Below are 18,255 nucleotides of genomic sequence, written 5' to 3'. Positions count from 1 at the left end.
GATTGTCATCGGACAAACCTTCTCATCCGTTTATCAAGTTACTTCAGTGCATCTATTAGCACGAGTACCTGTCAATTAATGTAATGCATTGCACGTATTTTTCTCGGCAAAGTAGAGACTAGAGAAGAACTACTCAACTCTCAAATTTTTGTCGGAATATCAATGTTTTTTTTTCTGTTACCTATTCCTAGTGGTCACTTTACACAGTTCAATTTATTTTTAATACATATTGAGTGATTTTGTGTTATTTAGTCGTTCATACACTAACGACGATTTAAATTAAGAATGTATTATTAATTATTTGATGAAATAATTTAAATGTTTGGTGTCTTTATTAGTAGGTACCTAATAATTATCAATTAATAAATTACCAACAACACTATTCAATAGTCATAGACTTATCAATATTTTATAGAAAATTAACTCAAATAGTTCAATATCAACTGTAACTTGTAAGTATATATTGTAAAAATACTTGGTGTGTAGAAACAATTATATTAATAAAAAAATAAATAAAAATATTGTACACTAGCGGCTACCATACATATTCTTTGCGGTATTAACACTCAAATAGAAAATCAAATTTAAAACGTGAATAGTCATAATTTTTAGGTACCCACTTTAAATGTTTATATATTTATTTGATACAAACAACAATAACTGCTCGTTTACTAAAATGCATTATTGTATTGGGTATAAATACTATAATATTATACCTACACAATACAGATAATAAGTGCTTACATATTTTAGACAAAACCGTTAAACATACATTTTTTCGGCTTTGTAGCAAGTTATAAATTTAAATATTGAGAAACCCAACTGACAATTATTTGCAATTAATTTTAAAAATATTGACACCAGTTTGTATAGTCGATCGCACGAGTCTGTGGGGCTAACCTTACCGTCGTATGACGTATGAAATTATATTTTATTATTTAATTCAAATTAAACACATCCATTAGTAATTAAGGTGATATATAAACCTACTTAGTGAGGAGCTACACTTGGAAGTTATAACCTAACGTACAACTGTCTGACTTCCCCCTTTTTTTAAAAATGTAACTTATATTTGCTATGTATTAATATTTAAAATTTGTATTTATAAAGCATGTCAATTTTATATTGATAATAATTTAAAGTCTATTATTATTTTATAATGTTAATATCAATTAATATTTTTCTGAGTAAATTGTATTATAGGTTTTCTCATAAAGAATAATAATGCAAATAACAACAAAAAGCCAAATTTACAGTTTTCGTAGAATTAATTATTAGAACTTGTTTAACATTTGTTCTATTGAACGCCCTTGTTTTATTTTTAAGTTTTAATCAAAAATGTATCATACAGAAATTTTAATTACATCCATCGAGTATAAAGTATAAGCCACTGATGAGTTATATACCTACTTACATATTTTTTTTTACGTTATAAATTATTATTGTAATCAGTTTTATAGGTTGTACATTTTTATAATATAACATTTTTGTATAGTTTAGTATTTGGTTAGGTACACCTATGGCCGGTCTCAGATAGCAAATTTTTGTTTAATAATATATTATGATAAAATTATAATCTCGAATAATATTAGTATAGGTAATGTTATTATAATACTATTATAATATTATAATCTTAAATCTTAGGCACTGTTAACTTTCATTGGCGACCCAGGGCAATACTATTTGGCAACCCTATTAAACATACATATTTAAAAATTTGCCGCCCTTTAAAATGTTACAACTTTTGCCGTCCAAGGGCACTTGCCACATCCTCCCCGTACCCCCATGGCACGGTTCTGAATTAACTTGTCTATATAATATATAGATGCATTCGAAAGAACGATTTTTATCAACTATAAAGGTGTGTACACGTGTTGTACGACTCGAATAAGAAGAAAAATAACATTTCAAATACAAAATCTTGTGCATTACGCTTATTGTCAATTCGTGTATATTTATATAGTTATGTACGTTGTACCATTATTATATACATATAGTGGTATGTCTACAGCAGGCATTACGCAAAGGGATCGAACAAGGATTTTTATGGTTTTCCACTCATGATAGGTAGAGGTGATTACGGATGAATTTCTCCGAGTTTTTACCTCAACAGTGGAAACACAACTGCAGGATAATGGATATAACAAATATTATATATAAGTATCCATCTAACACGCAGATTATTTGTTATTAGTTTATTACTTTTACTATAAATACCTATACACATATATGTATATATTTATAAAAAAAAAATAGTGACGTCGAGATGCATCGGAAAATATAGAATCACGTTCGCGGAAAACCCTCGATCGGATATCGCGATCATATTGTTTTCAAAAACTTCAGCTGTGACTTATTACTTATTGTAGTTACCTTCGCATATTATTATAATATTCTTATCGCGTTTGTATTCCTTCTCATAATGTGTATATACACGCAGAGACGTGCTCAGGAATTTTCTGTGGGTTGTGGGTGGCAAGGCTGTAACTGAAAACAAATATCGGTGGGGGGGGAGGGGAGTCCAAAATTTACTGGGGGCATATTTTTTTTATATAGATCCTAAGTCTAAATAAGATATTGATAACGAAAAAGAAAATAAGTATAATTATAATTTATACTTTAATGTTTAAAATATAAATGGCAATTTATCATAACAATACACATTATAATACTGTACTATGTATGTAGTATATAATTACAGATATAAAATAGATAATATGATATATAATATATATTATGTAATATGTATGTGTGAACTGTGGTAGAACCTATTCATGTTTTTATATTATATATCACTTATAGTTTAATAGATTAATATAAATAAATTAAAATTAAATAAATTCGACAAATAACATAGTATTATATTAATAAGCCTATGATAAATCATAAATATTGTGCTTCATTCATTATTGTACGGGCATTTTACGAAAGTGTATGTATACTATATATTATATAAGTTATGACTGTATATAAATAGGTATGATAATAATATTATGTATATTGTATACTTTATAGGATGATTATTTTTACAGTAAACACTTATTATTTCCACAAAAATTAACGTTTTTGGGAATGTTTTAGATTTTGAGCGGAGCGATGAATGTATTGATTTTACAATGATGTGTGTTTTTAATTTTAATTTTTTGTGTCTGTATGTACACTATAATAAGTAGTCGAAATAATGCTTCGACTTTCAACTTCAATACCTATTGTTCGATGGGAAAGTGAATCTAGTTGGTGCACTAGAAGGTTAAAATTCCCAGTAGTTTTCAAAAGCGCCGGGAAAAACAAAAAAAAAAAAAATATGGAAAAACGGGAATTTTTACGCAAAATCGGCTTTCGACAAAATCGATTTTGGTTTTGGGTGTAACTATTAAAATGTCCATAGATACATGAAATGTTCACTGTATTAGCATTCTATATATATACAGCGTACAATTTCCAAGATATTTTGACTCGTTTTGAGCTGTTTATTTTCAAAAATCAATTATTTTAGTTTTTTCGTCCATAAATATCAATACAATTTTATTTGTTGGGTCATCATGAAGCTTGAAAGTTAGAACTATTTTAATATACTATAGTGTTTGAAATGTTTGCGTACAGATAAAGCAGACCCGACCGGATGTAGATCCACGAATCACCTAGCCGTGTAAGCAGATTGCCAGGAAAAAATTGCACACAAAATCAGTTTACGTGTACATGTTGGTAACATTATATAGTCGAACAAAATATATTTACGGGACAATCACAATTCGAGCATATGATTTACGTTCGCCCCTATAGTATAAGCTACACTATATATAAACCCAGTTGGGTTTGAGGGACTATACATGCTTGCAAAAGCCACGGGCCACTGAACTAAATACACGGGACGCGTGTAGGTATTATTCAAAATATGATGGTCCCGATAGGAAGTCGCCATATTATGCGTTCCGAGTCCAGGGAAAACGTGGTGAAATTTTATGTCATCTATGAAAATCGTTATAACATCGTAATAATATTAATGTTAAAAATCAAATCGGAATGCATATGGCGGCGGCGGCTCCCGTATGGGCTGATTTTCCATAATATGATATGCGATAGTTATACACATTACGCATTCCGTGTATTCAGTTCAGTGCCACGTGCCCGTCATGTATCTTCACCACGTGCTTAATACGATTTAGGCGCCCATATCGATGTACCGCTCAATATGATGTAGCCTGTTGGTACGGTACAATATTATATTGCGATATACACTGTATTACGTCCAAAAATAATATAACGCAGTTACACGCGCGACATCGACCTTTATTGAGCTCCGGCGATGGTATATTTCATGTAATATTGTAATGTGCCAATATATACCGTACACAATGCACCTACAAAGTGCTTAAAAGTAGCGACTACGAGTGTAATAATAGCGAGTCACACGAGTGCAATACCGTTTGTTTCCCATTGTTGCGCACGACGCGACAACAAGAAGAAGACGACGGGGTTGGGCGGGCAATTTCTTTTAAGTATAATAATATATTTCCTATCTGGATATCAATTCAGTTCCGAGAACACGTGACATGGTGTATATCATACACGTGGGATGTCGCAGACGTTCGGGACCGCAGCCACGCAGCAATTTCGGTAAGTCGATCCGGGTACACGGATTTAGTATTTTGTATATTGTTGAGCTATATGACTTTGCGAGTGATTGAGCAACGCAACAATATAATATGTATACAATATAATACTCGCGTAATATTATAGGTGTAGGATGTATGTTTATAGTTGGGCGTACGTATGATTTCCTAATTAATGGTAAAATAGTTGTGGGGGGAGGGATTTGATCGGCCATACTTTTTTGTACACGATAAACATGTTTTAGTTATCTAAAGACACTTGACTTTTTTTTGAATTTTTCACTTTTTAATAGGTATAAATAAGTTTATTGGCTGGGTGCAGATATTTTTTATTTCTAACGTTTTGTTTATCACTATAGAAATGAATAAAATGTAAAAATTATCTAATGCCCACTATATAGGTATATATTATAATAGGTACAATTAATGGTTTACTTATTAAATATTAATATATATTATTTATGATTTATAAATTGTCTTCGAAGTGGTAAATACCGAGTAGCTTGCTATAGATACGTTTATGACGTTTTTCTTTAAATGCCGATAAAAAGAGATCTATTAACCTGTTACGAGAAGAAAACCGAAAGTATACCCGCTGCTGTATATACAGTGTACAATTATTTAGTCGCGGTTTTCACAAGCCGCAAAAATTAATTTTCCACTAGCGTGCAGTTGACGCGTTTATTAATGACGATCAATAATATAATATAATATCAAATAAAAGCCAGTTGAATGGGCAACATAACAAAAGGTTTATTTGTGCAAATCATAGTATAGGATTGGCAATATTATAACAATCTTATAATCTGGGTATAACTTTTTTTTTTTCAACTAGCGTTCGAACGGCTGCAACCCGATGCCGCGATACCCGATTGAGCAGGGTCTATTTTTTTTTATGTTTGATACCAGCTATATATCAAACGCGACAAAACAAGCGTCGGAAGAGCCGCTCCGTCCGTTTCCACATTAAACGGCGCTTGGGTATAACCACGGCGGCGGTTACCGGGTCTAATGTTCCATCACACCGGCGCGCGCGGAGGATTGCAGGCTCCTTATCAGCAAACTCGCGTGCACTGCAGCTGTATGCGCGTGAGATTTAGTTATAGCCTGTAGGGGCCTTTTTCAAACTAGGACGTCTCGATCGAAACTCGCACCGGGGCGTACTCGATGTGGGCCGAAGTCCGGCATCGAACTATATACAAAGGCGGATCCATGACGTCGCTGCTCGACTGCTGCACGTCCGCTTCGGCCGGCCAAACCCGCAGCGGCTCGATCTTGACTTCGGTGGCCGTTAGGTTAGTGTGCATCGAGAGACGGGAGACGGTGAATCGATCGATACCGGCTCCTGCGACGAGGTGGCGGACGGTGAATCAGTGCCGAATGCATCACCCGCAGAAGCGCGGCCTGCACCGCGATGTCCGGCGTTGAACTGTATCGCCTGGTCGCCGGACCGGCGAAATCACCGCGACTTGTCAACACGATTTTGCAGCTCGGGCCATTATTCTTGGCTCGGTAAAAACTCGGTACAACGCGATCGATTCGGCGGACGGCGAGCGAATCTCGACTTCGGACGATGTATTCTGTACTGCAGCGATACTCGACATGGTCATAGTTGTTATAGGTACACTATATATTATTATAATATAATATAAAAAAGTGCGTTATAACTTTTAAAACAATATTAAAATGAATTATTCGTATAGTGTTCGTTGTAACAATAACACAGAAATAATATTAATACTGTGACACAGAGCCGAATAATATATATTTCCAACAGTGCATAGCATGCTGATAGAAACAAGATTTTGAAAACTTTTGTCTCTGGGATAATTATTTTAGTTTATTAATTATTATTAAATATGAATTTTAAATAAAAAAAAAAATGTGTCTAGGAATTAAACAAGTTAGGAAAATTCCCAGTTTAGAAACGTATTTTTAATTTCAATACAACAAATCAACCTATAATCCCATACATATGTAGGTACCTATAGTTAAAAAAATCTTGGTAACATTTATATTTTGGTTCCTATTTGTTTAAAACTGGTTACTATGAATTTGCTTTGAATTCAACCGTTATAAAAACTTAATAGATATGATATACAAATACAAACAATCGTAACTGTGGACAATAAATATATATATTAATACCACAACAATCGTAACAATTTACCGGTAATTAACAGTCGGACACGATTATATTATGTTCTGCGGGTGGAACCGAAATTTAATATGGATACGAACACGGAATAATACGTATAGTTCAAACAACGTTTGCCTACTTTGTAGATTAGATAAATAATGAAGGGTTTAGTAATAAAATTGGAATACACATTTTTGGAGGGGCTCAGCCCCTCCAAGCCTCCTCAAATTGCTTTTGCCAACAAAAAATAAGGGCACTGGGCAATATAACATAATATTGAAATTGCGCGTGTATTATAATGTTATACTTATATATTTTTCAAAAAGGTTTAATATTTTTTAGAATAATATAATATGAGCGTTCACTGTTATAATACATGAGAATCACGGCATTGCATGTTTTATAAATTATGTATCTACGCCCGATGTTTTCTTGTCTATTCTCTAAAAAATAAAATGTGATACATATATTTATTATTTGCATTAGATATTATCATGACCGTGTTGAAATGAAAGACCACCAGTAGAAACTACGATATTTACGCGCTAAAACCTAAAGTGAAATCTTGTCGCTTTGTTTCATATCATATTCGGATGCAGTTACACAACGGAAATAATAATGATATCGTATGCGGCCGGAGGGCCGGAGGGCCGGATGGTGTAGGTTGGAGAAATAATATTATATTATAGAAATGCCATGTTATTACATTAATTATAAATATTATAACCGGGTGATCCATTTGTCGTAAGACACTCACTATTTCAAAAACTATTGACGCTTTGAAAAACAATTTTTTTACATTATTTTAAAGCGAAAAATATATTTTTTACTATTTTTATAGTTATAATTTAATTAACGACAACCTGCGTTTTTAATTTCTAATTCCAAAGCAGAATATTTTCAGAGTAGGTTCTTTGGTGTATGCATGTTCTTTGTACGAGTAGTTTATGAGTTATAAGTAGGTATTATAAAGTTTATTCGAGCAAAGTGGAGTGGTACTGGGTTACTCGCAACATTTTAGATCACAAATCCACTCATCTAAACTTAAAATAATTATAATTTATAACTATTAAACTAGGTACTTGTCCGAAATTTTACTGTTTTAGATCGAAATACTTACACATAAAAAATAAAAATGTATACTAGCTGTCATTCAAAACAGTAAAAAATGTTGTGTAAAAGATTAGAAATTGTGTAAAAGAAATATTTAAAAAAAAACTCAATCGTTTTCTGAAATAATGAGTGTCCAACGTTTATTGGACCATCCAAATGTATGGGTACACAGCAATAATTACGAACATTTATAATATTTTATGGCTTTGCCGCATATTTCACTGGAGCGATCTAAATCACGTGTATGTGTATTTTTTATAGGTTTGATTTTGATTTCCTGTCATTCCATAATTCGTGCTCAAACAGAATTATAACTATTATTTTACAATCACGTGTGATGTCATGTCACGACCGGTGCGCCGCCGTCATCGTTACCTGTACACTGGTGTAGGTGAGTCACCAGTTGCGTAATTTGGTTATGTTTGTTGTTGGTGGGGGGGGGTGGGGGTGGGGAGGGGGGTTCTGGGAGTTCTGGGAGGCGATGACATTTTTGCACATGAATATATTAGTTAAACATTTTTTTTTCTATGTATTAAAATTTACAATCACTTCTCGATGATACAACCATTGCACGCATAATATGTGATGAACCTATACAATGCAATTATGCACGCTTATAATAATTCTTATTACAAACATAAAATTGCATAATATTTAAATGGCACAATGACAGTGACCGCTACAGTATAAAAGAACATACGGGCCACCATTTGGTGACCCTCGTTTTACAAGCTTATTAGTCTAGAGTCCGGATTTATATTCTGTTAAAACGTTTGAAATATTGATGTTTATATGCAGCTAACATTTATGAATTTATATTCCCTAAATGTAATAATTAAGAAAAAAAAATTATATTTTAAATATTTAATTATTTTGTTAAATTAAACATTCAATATGACTATGATTATTTATATATAAATAATTATAATATTATATAATTTATATTTAAACGAGCATGCAAAATATATGACTGCTCAATATGTCAGTCGATAAAATACCAATTATAAAATTAGTAATACAACGCCAGTTAATATCATTGGTTTCGTCAACCGAAAACCAGATATTTCAATCAATTTCCGAAATAGTCTGAATGTAAAATAGTTCGAGATAATCCTTACGTAAGGTACTCTCGTCAGGGATGTGTCGGCAAGTGCACTTTTCCAAAAATTTTCGAAACAATGGTACTTGTAATTTATTCCAAGGAATATTTGATACAACTAAACTTTTGCATAATTCTTCATTAAAATAATCGAATTTTGATCTATTTTCATAAAAAAAATTCTTGTTTTTTGACTAGGGTGTAGATATATATAATATACAGTCTATACTGGTCGATGTCCTGATCGTATTATAGTAATAATAATTTAAGATAATAGATACGACGCGACGTCATGTAGTATATATTCTATTATTATTTATTGGTGTATCGTGGCCTCTCGAGTGAAATATCAGTATAAAAATATATTTGTTTATGATGAACAACAATAATTTATCAGAGGAAATTACCGAATCGATGACTACAAATTAAAACTAAAACTCGAAAATATTTCTCTAATATAATCCAATTATATAGCGTAAATATGCTAAAATATTCTGAAATATTCTCTAAAGTATAAATATGCACTAATATGCAAATAACTTTTTTGATAGATTCTACAGGTTATGAAATGCAAACCTTTCTTATTGTGGGAGTAAACAGCTACGCTATAGTTAAAAAATATATACGTTTTTACATAAAAATCCGGACTCTACTTATTAGGTGCTAACTTCAAAATTAAAATGTCGAAAAAAACATAATATATATGTTGTTATGTTTAAGTTTAATAATAGATAAATTCACTCTAATATTAAGATTGACTAAGCCAAACGAGAATTTCTAAACGAAAATTTGCTATTTTACGTATTTTCAAGATGGAGACAATATGTGGGTAAGACGTCCTCTTTATGTATACTATTGCCAGTTAACCATGTAGAAAAAAATTCTAGTCGTTTAGTAAATTTTATTATGTTTATGTTAAGTAATTTTCTAAAGTTAATTATAAATTACACTGTTAAATGGGAGTTATTGGAGCGCAAACAATTGTGGGGATGTAACTATTTATGTCGTTTGATTATACACTGCAGCTGTGTTACAATTTATGTGAAACCAATTCAGCCGCGTATATGCTTCTATATAGACGCGATTATATTAGTTTGTGTTGCATCATTGGTCGTGGGCCATGGCCATTATCCTAGCCTGGAACCTAGAGATGACAACTGTTTGGGGCGATCATTTTTTTTTTTTTTTGGTCGATTGTATAGTTACGTAATACAAACAGTCACATCGTTACATTGTACACTATCATCGAAGTCTCTAATTGATGTGTAAAATTCTCTAGTTGGTTTAAATACTTAAGACATTTTTGAATTTATGGATTAAACGACTTCAAAGTTGTGGCTGTAAAATGTATGTTATTTTTTATTCACGACCTGTAGTAGTCGAATTTTTAATCCTTCTAGTAAATCGGAAAATAAAATAAAAAATCATATAATTTGTGTGGTTGTTAGAAAAGCCCAGGTGTCAGAATACCATATTTACTGATATATTATAGTTCTCATACTTACATATAGTATACTTGACAACAGTTTTTCTTAAGACACTTATGGGTCTCAGACACCCACATGTCAACTTATGTTGATTTATCTGGTAGTGACCTTGTTACCATTTTATTTTAAAATTATATTTAATACAGTTTAATATACAATAAGAAAATATATATTTCCTACTATTCTTTGCGAATAAGGAGTGTATCAATCTTCGATTTTATGTATTGATTGATTCATCATAAAATGATGGATATTATACTATAAGTCATAATCATATCTGTGTAATATTCTGTGAATTTATTTAAATAAAGTCATTACTTGAATTAAACATTTTTTTATTAGAATAGTTTTTAAAAATATGTTCATATTTTGTACCTGGATAAAATGTATCTATTGTATCTAGATACAGATGAAATATGTTTTATAATAAAAATTAAGTAAACATTTTTTAAGCTTTACCTATACTTTTTAACTATTTAAATTGTTTTAAATAAAAAAAAAAAAGGATAGTAATAATAATTAACTACTAGATTTATTTTAGTGTTTCTATACAATGTGTCTGACCAGCTGTACTTACAATTTGTTGGTATATAGGTACTACCTATATAGTAAGTAGTAACTTACTAATTTATTACTATGATATAATGTTCTATATTGTTTATGGTTTTGACATTAGTTGTTAAGTATAGTACAATTATAAGAAAACCAAATTGGTTAAAAGAAATTTGAGAAAAATATAAATTGAGAGTTATATAATTTTATGATAGCTTATACTTTATACTCGAAATTTTATACTAAATATACTATACAATTTATACAAAAGTAATAAAGGTACATGAAGCATATACATATGTTACGAAAAGAGAAAAATTTGAAAAATTGGCAATGATTCTTGTTTGTGCATTTATTAATCAATGACAATAGACGAACACCGTTGAAATATTTAATACGACGGAACTGCTGCGCCCATCGAGATGACTGAGTCACAAATTATCCATCGATGACAAATCAACGAACTGCGATATAATTAATACTATAATATTTTTATTTTTATTAAATGATTTATAATAAGTGTATTAATTGCTGTATGATGGAAATTGGGTTGATTGTTGGTGGGGGAAGAGGCCGTCTTTATTGAAGGGAATTCGGAATAATATTATAATATTAATATGAATTATAAGTACATCCAATGCCGGAATTTGTAATTATCATTAACCGCCGTCCATCTGTGTTAAATTATATAATAAACAGTTTATATCATTGAGAATAAAACGTACTGATATTTTTTAGTAAACTAGTAACTAGTTGCTTTCGTATTATTCCCATTTCCTAATATAGGTACTGGTAAAATCAATATATAGCCTTCACACTTGACATGTTTTTAAACTTATCATTTTTAATTTTAAACGCTTTTATAGTCAACAATAATATTTTTCCACGTCTCCTATTTAGTTTTGATTGTATACAATTTTTTTTTTTAATAACGACAAAATAATGTTTTATATAAATAAACTTAAAATTAAATTATAACATTTTACAGAAAAATTAGTGTTGGATTCCTCACAAATAATGTAGGGCAGGTCGTATATATATAATCCACAAAGGTATATTATAATGCTCGATTGTGCAGCGAAAGAATTAAAGAATAGTCCTTGCGGCCGGCTGCAGGTGTACAGTAATGTTTTATTCATCGCAACTTTGTCGCCGAGCACCGTGGGATTCAATAAATTTAAAATGTGTTATATTGAACATTTTCGAATTGCAAGACACGTAGTATCACCACGGCATAGTTACATTTTTTAAATATTTTATTTTAAAAGACATTTTATCTTTAATTATTATACACATTATAATTTCTGAGGTTATAATGGAGATGGTTTTACAGTTATTGACAAATGCAGCTCAAATCTTTCTCGTGGCACTTATATTTTATATATTTATGCACTTTATTATGTTTCTCTATATTATGTTATTATATCGAAAACCCCAAGCAGATTTTACTTTTTAGAATGATCGTTTTTGAATTTTTGAATGGTTTTAATAAATATATCTTCAAAAGGTAGAATATTGCAAAGAAACACTTATTAAAGTAACTTATTTTACTAAGTATATTACAGCAGGTTTATTTTTTTTTAACATTTATTATATTAATTATTATAATTGTGTATATTATTTGTATCATGTTATATTATTATTGTTAGGTATTAACTTTTGAGTCAACACCACTTTAACGTAGACGGGTAGAACAGTGTGAATAGTTTCATGGACTTGTGTTATGAATTGGTAAAAGCTTAAAATTAATCTTATTATTTTGAAAAGGTCATTCTATATAATACAATTTATAATATATGTAAAAGTTTTAAGTCCCCAAGAATAATGTTTTTGAATTATAAGTAAATAACTAACATCCGTTATTTTTCGTTTAAATATATCTAATTTCGTCCAAATATTAACTTTAAATGTCTACAAAAAGAAACTGTGTTAAATTTTTTTAGATTTTTTGGTTACAATATTAACTAGTTATGTGGAACCTTGTTTTAAATTTCCAATATTTAGCTATAAAAGTAAAAATTTCATAGATTTTTAACTACAAAATAATTTCCAATTTAGGTGATTATGATGAATTTTGTCAACTTTTGAACTTTATGTAAAGTAAGTATATTTGTATGCTTATAAAAGAAACTGTGCCTATATTTTATATTTTTAGTTATTCCTATTATACAAATTTATGAGGGACATTGTATAATATAATTTTCAAACTATTTGACCCACTACCCAGCCAACATTATTTTATCGATATGAAATATTTAATTGTTGTATCACGCTTATCATTTAGATTTCCATTCGCACGAAATAGTGCATAATATTTTAAAGATGATTTTTAGGGTTGAGTGGTTGACAATTATTGACCGAATGTACTTGGATATTGCCCGGATTGCAATAAAGATTCTTATGACTGCATTACATCTGTTTTTCGTATAATTTTCATGTCCGTCAAGTTGGCACCGGCACTTTCTCCAAACAACTCAAAATTAGTATCAACATTTTGCTACGAATTTGCTACATTTTGCTACACTATTTTTAGAATTTGCTACAATTTGGTTTTTCCGGAAATCCGGAAACAAACATGCCGGTGCTATCTTGACGTAGCACCGGCACTTTCTACAAACAACTCAAAATTGGTATCAAAATTTTGATACGAATTTGCTACATTTTGCTACGTTGTTCTCGGAATTTGCTACCCCCTGGTTTTTCCGGAATCCCGGAAAATATAAAATTTCCCAGCACCGGCACTTTCTCCAAGCAACTCAAAATTGGTATCAACATTTTGATACGAATTTGCTACATTTTGCTACGTTGTTCTCGGAATTTGCTACCCCCTGGTTTTTCCGGAATCCCGGAAAATATAAAATTTCCCAGAACCGGCACTTTCTACAAATAACTCAAAATTGGTATCAACATTTTGCTACGAATTTGCTACATTTTGCTACACTATTTTTAGAATTTGCTACAATTTGGTTTTTCCGGAAATCCGGAAACAAACATGCCGGTGCTATCTTGACGTAGCACCGGCACTTTCTACAAACAACTCAAAATTGGTATCAACATTTTGATACGAATTTGCTACATTTTGCTACGTTGTTCTCGGAATTTGCTACCCCCGGGTTTTTCCGGAATCCCGGAAAATATAAAATTTCACAGCACCGGCACTTTCTCCAAGCAACTCAAAATTGGTATCAACATTTTCCTACGAATTTGCTACATTTTGCTACACTATTTTTAATATTTGCTACAATTTGGTTTTTCCGGAAATCCAGAAAATAGAAAATATCCCAGCACCGGCACTTTCTACAAATAACTCAAAATTGGTATCAACATTTTGATACGAATTTTGAGGTGTTTGTTTTACAATTTATTGTATATATTTTGTTTTATGATATGTTTTGTATATTTCGTTAGCAATACTATTATTTTCTTGCAATTATTACACCTTTTGAAGCCCATTTAAGCTTTTGTATGAACTATTTGTATAAGCATTTTTAAGATTATATTTTTTGTTTGTTACTGTTATATGCCAATTAGGCTGTCTATTTAATTAATATTCACTTTTTAATTGTTAGTTATATGCCAACCAAGCTGTTTATTTGTTTTATTATTAATATTATTATTCCTATTTGATTGTTATTATTTATTTACTAAACAATACGGTCACTTTTATATTACTATATTCTTTATTGAGTCAAATAAATGGTAAAACTAAAATAAATTTCTATAGTTCATTTATTTATAATATATACTATACTTAGACAACGATTGTCCAGTACTATAAAATGAATATGTTGAAAATAGGTTTAAACATATTATATTGGCTGGAATATGTTAAATTTGGAAATTTAAAATATTGATAACATCTATTTAAATTTTATTTTATTTTTGTTGTTGATATCCCATGCTTTAGGCTTTAAAAATGTATAATAAGTGCTGGCGCTAAAAGTATTTCAAGATTCTAAACTTACAAAGCAGAAGAAAGTTCTGAATTTAATATATCTCATTATTTGTGAAACGCATTATAGCGCATGAATGGAATCTATGAAAATAAAAAATGTTAATACCTATTATATCGTGGTATTTGGTCAAAGTGACGGCGCTGAGAAATTTTCTATTTTCCGGAATTCCGGAAAAACCAAATTGTAGCAAATATTAAAAATAGTGTAGCAAAATGTAGCAAATTCGTATCAAAATGTTGATACCAATTTTGAGTTATTTGTAGAAAGTGCCGGTTCTGGGAAATTTTATATTTTCCGGGATTCCGGAAAAACCAGGGGGTAGCAAATTCCGAGAACAACGTAGCAAAATGTAGCAAATTCGTATCAAAATGTTGATACCAATTTTGAGTTATTTGTAGAAAGTGCCGGTTCTGGGAAATTTTATATTTTCCGGGATTCCGGAAAAACCAGGGGGTAGCAAATTCCGAGAACAACGTAGCAAAATGTAGCAAATTCGTATCAAAATGTTGATACCAATTTTGAGTTATTTGTAGAAAGTGCCGGTTCTGGGAAATTTTATATTTTCCGGGATTCCGGAAAAACCAGGGGGTAGCAAATTCCGAGAACAACGTAGCAAAATGTAGCAAATTCGTATCAAAATGTTGATATCAATTTTGAGTTATTTGTAGAAAGTGCCGGTTCTGGGAAATTTTATATTTTCCGGGATTCCGGAAAAACCAGGGGGTAGCAAATTCCGAGAACAACGTAGCAAAATGTAGCAAATTCGTATCAAAATGTTGATACCAATTTTGAGTTGTTTGTAGAAAGTGCCGGTGCTACGTCAAGATAGCACCGGCATGTTTGTTTCCGGATTTCCGGAAAAACCAAATTGTAGCAAATTCTAAAAATAGTGTAGCAAAATGTAGCAAATTCGTAGCAAAATGTTGATACCAATTTTGAGTTATTTGTAGAAAGTGCCGGTTCTGGGAAATTTTATATTTTCCGGGATTCCGGAAAAACCAGGGGGTAGCAAATTCCGAGAACAACGTAGCAAAATGTAGCAAATTCGTATCAAAATGTTGATACCAATTTTGAGTTGCTTGGAGAAAGTGCCGGTGCTGGGAAATTTTATATTTTCCGGGATTCCGGAAAAACCAGGGGGTAGCAAATTCCGAGAACAACGTAGCAAAATGTAGCAAATTCGTATCAAAATTTTGATACCAATTTTGAGTTGTTTGTAGAAAGTGCCGGTGCTACGTCAAGATAGCACCGGCATGTTTGTTTCCGGATTTCCGGAAAAACCAAATTGTAGCAAATTCTAAAAATAGTGTAGCAAAATGTAGCAAATTCGTAGCAAAATGTTGATACTAATTTTGAGTTGTTTGGAGAAAGTGCCGGTGCCAACTTGACGGACATATAATTTTCTGCACTTGTACAAGACCAGACGCAATTAATAACAAACAAAAGGTCGACTGCAATAAAATTCGTATAAATTGTCTCGTTAGACGAGCACTTATTATATATGTATATTGCATATAAATATACTATTCATCTGCTGATGCTGTAGCATTCCGTTCTAACACGGCACGCGTGCGTCTGTTATTCCAGTGTTAAATTCTGCACATTTTATATATTATTATTTATACATTATATGCTCGTATTATAATATGTAATATTGTCTAGGAACTTAAAAGTGGAACTATAGTGAGACGAGATTTATCGAATTGCAACCATACAGCAGAGACGTTATAATATCGCCCATATTGTTACATACATTTTCAGTTTTCTTTCCACGAAGTGATGGATGAGTGCTAATAGTTGAGCGATTGCCAAAAATATATATTGAAAAGTATCTAAAAGTACGTCATTTTGAAACGCACTCTATCGTACTCATCATGTCTGTCGTAACTATATCAGCTATTTTCCACTCAAATTCGAACCCACGAGTTCATTATATTATTATAATAATACTATATATATGACAATTGTAGTGTAGGCACCTACGCGTTTGAAATCAATAATACACATATTCGCATTTACCTGAATATAAATATAGTATTATACTGTCCAATGTTAAATGTGTAGATTGTTTAATTTTTTTTAAACGAAAAAAATACAATTAAAATATTGCTCCGCTCAGAATCTAAAAATTAAAATTTTTATAAATTTAATTTTAAACAAAATAGGGAAAAAAATTTGAGTATGTCCGGGACAATAAGGTATGGGTCTTATACATTTATAAATTTGTATTGATATCTTTTAAAGTTTATGAAAAAGTATAGGTACTGCACTTGTACAACAATATAATGTGAATATAGTACGTACGACATAATATATAGTCTTATAGAAATAAACCAAAATGTGTGATTGTGACAAAGTCTGATATTTGTGGTTCGCAAACCGAATATGCATACGAGGACTGGTAATATCCACCTAACGTTGACTTGACACCTAGCCTAACCATTTAGCGTATTTTTGTTACCATATACCGCACGATGATCGGTACGTATATATATTGCAGTGTATACCCATTATATAATGACAACCGAGCGCGGTGCACGTACCTGCGGTATGGAACCGTTGGCGGGCGGTGACAGGCTGTTCCGGGACGCGGTGTGGACGGCGGTGGACCGGTGCGAGACGGAGTGCTCGATCCGCCGTCGGGTCTTGTTTAACTTGTGGAATATCCTCTGGTAGTGGTAGACGAACAGCGACAGCGGCAGGATGCAGGACAGCGACACCACGGACACGGTGAACACGATGGACATTTTGAACGTGTCGTTCTTGGGGAACACCAGTGTGCACACGTTGACCGCGGTGTCACCCAGCACGGCCTGCTCGTGGAACCAGAACGGCACGGGCATGAACACGGCCAGCGCGATCAGCCACGTGAGCACGGTGAGCACGGTAGCGCGGCGGGGCGTCAGCTGCGACCGGTATGGCGGCACGACGATGCATCGGTGCCGGTCCATGCTGATCAGTGTCAGCGTCCATAGTAGCACAAAACCGCATACAAACTGCGAAAATTATACGATAAAACCGGCTTAAATATTATCTGAAAACAATCACACGGTATCATATAACATAATATTTTAAATATTTTCCTATGATTCAACTATATTGATTTTAGTTAACTCTATAATATACAGCAATCCGTTATTGTCAGCTCGACCTATAGAGTTGTCGTATTTGCTATTTGTAGTAGTTTATAATACCAGTAGGTAATCGGTGTATAGCGATCAGTTTCGGATCTAAGGGGAGGCAGTTGCTTTGGTCCTCCGGGCCATCCATCGATTTTACAAAAAATATTACGTTC

At 31.9% G+C, this 18,255-nt stretch overlaps 1 protein-coding gene across 1 annotated transcript in view; it reads right to left on the bottom strand.

Moving 5' to 3' along the window:
- LOC132941184 (neuropeptide Y receptor type 2-like) overlaps positions 1 to 18,255 on the bottom strand; it is a 58,083-nt gene that overhangs the window by 4,039 nt on the left and 35,789 nt on the right. The window contains exon 3 of the mRNA XM_061009122.1: positions 17,504 to 17,956. Coding sequence (XP_060865105.1) covers positions 17,504 to 17,956 — 453 coding nt within the window. The remainder of the gene's footprint in view (positions 1 to 17,503; positions 17,957 to 18,255) is intronic.

Source organism: Metopolophium dirhodum, chromosome 3, assembly GCF_019925205.1.
Source record: "Metopolophium dirhodum isolate CAU chromosome 3, ASM1992520v1, whole genome shotgun sequence".
NCBI lineage: Eukaryota > Metazoa > Arthropoda > Insecta > Hemiptera > Aphididae > Metopolophium > Metopolophium dirhodum.
The sequence above is the reverse complement of the archived record's forward strand: the minus strand, read 5'-3'. Positions and strand labels throughout refer to the sequence as shown.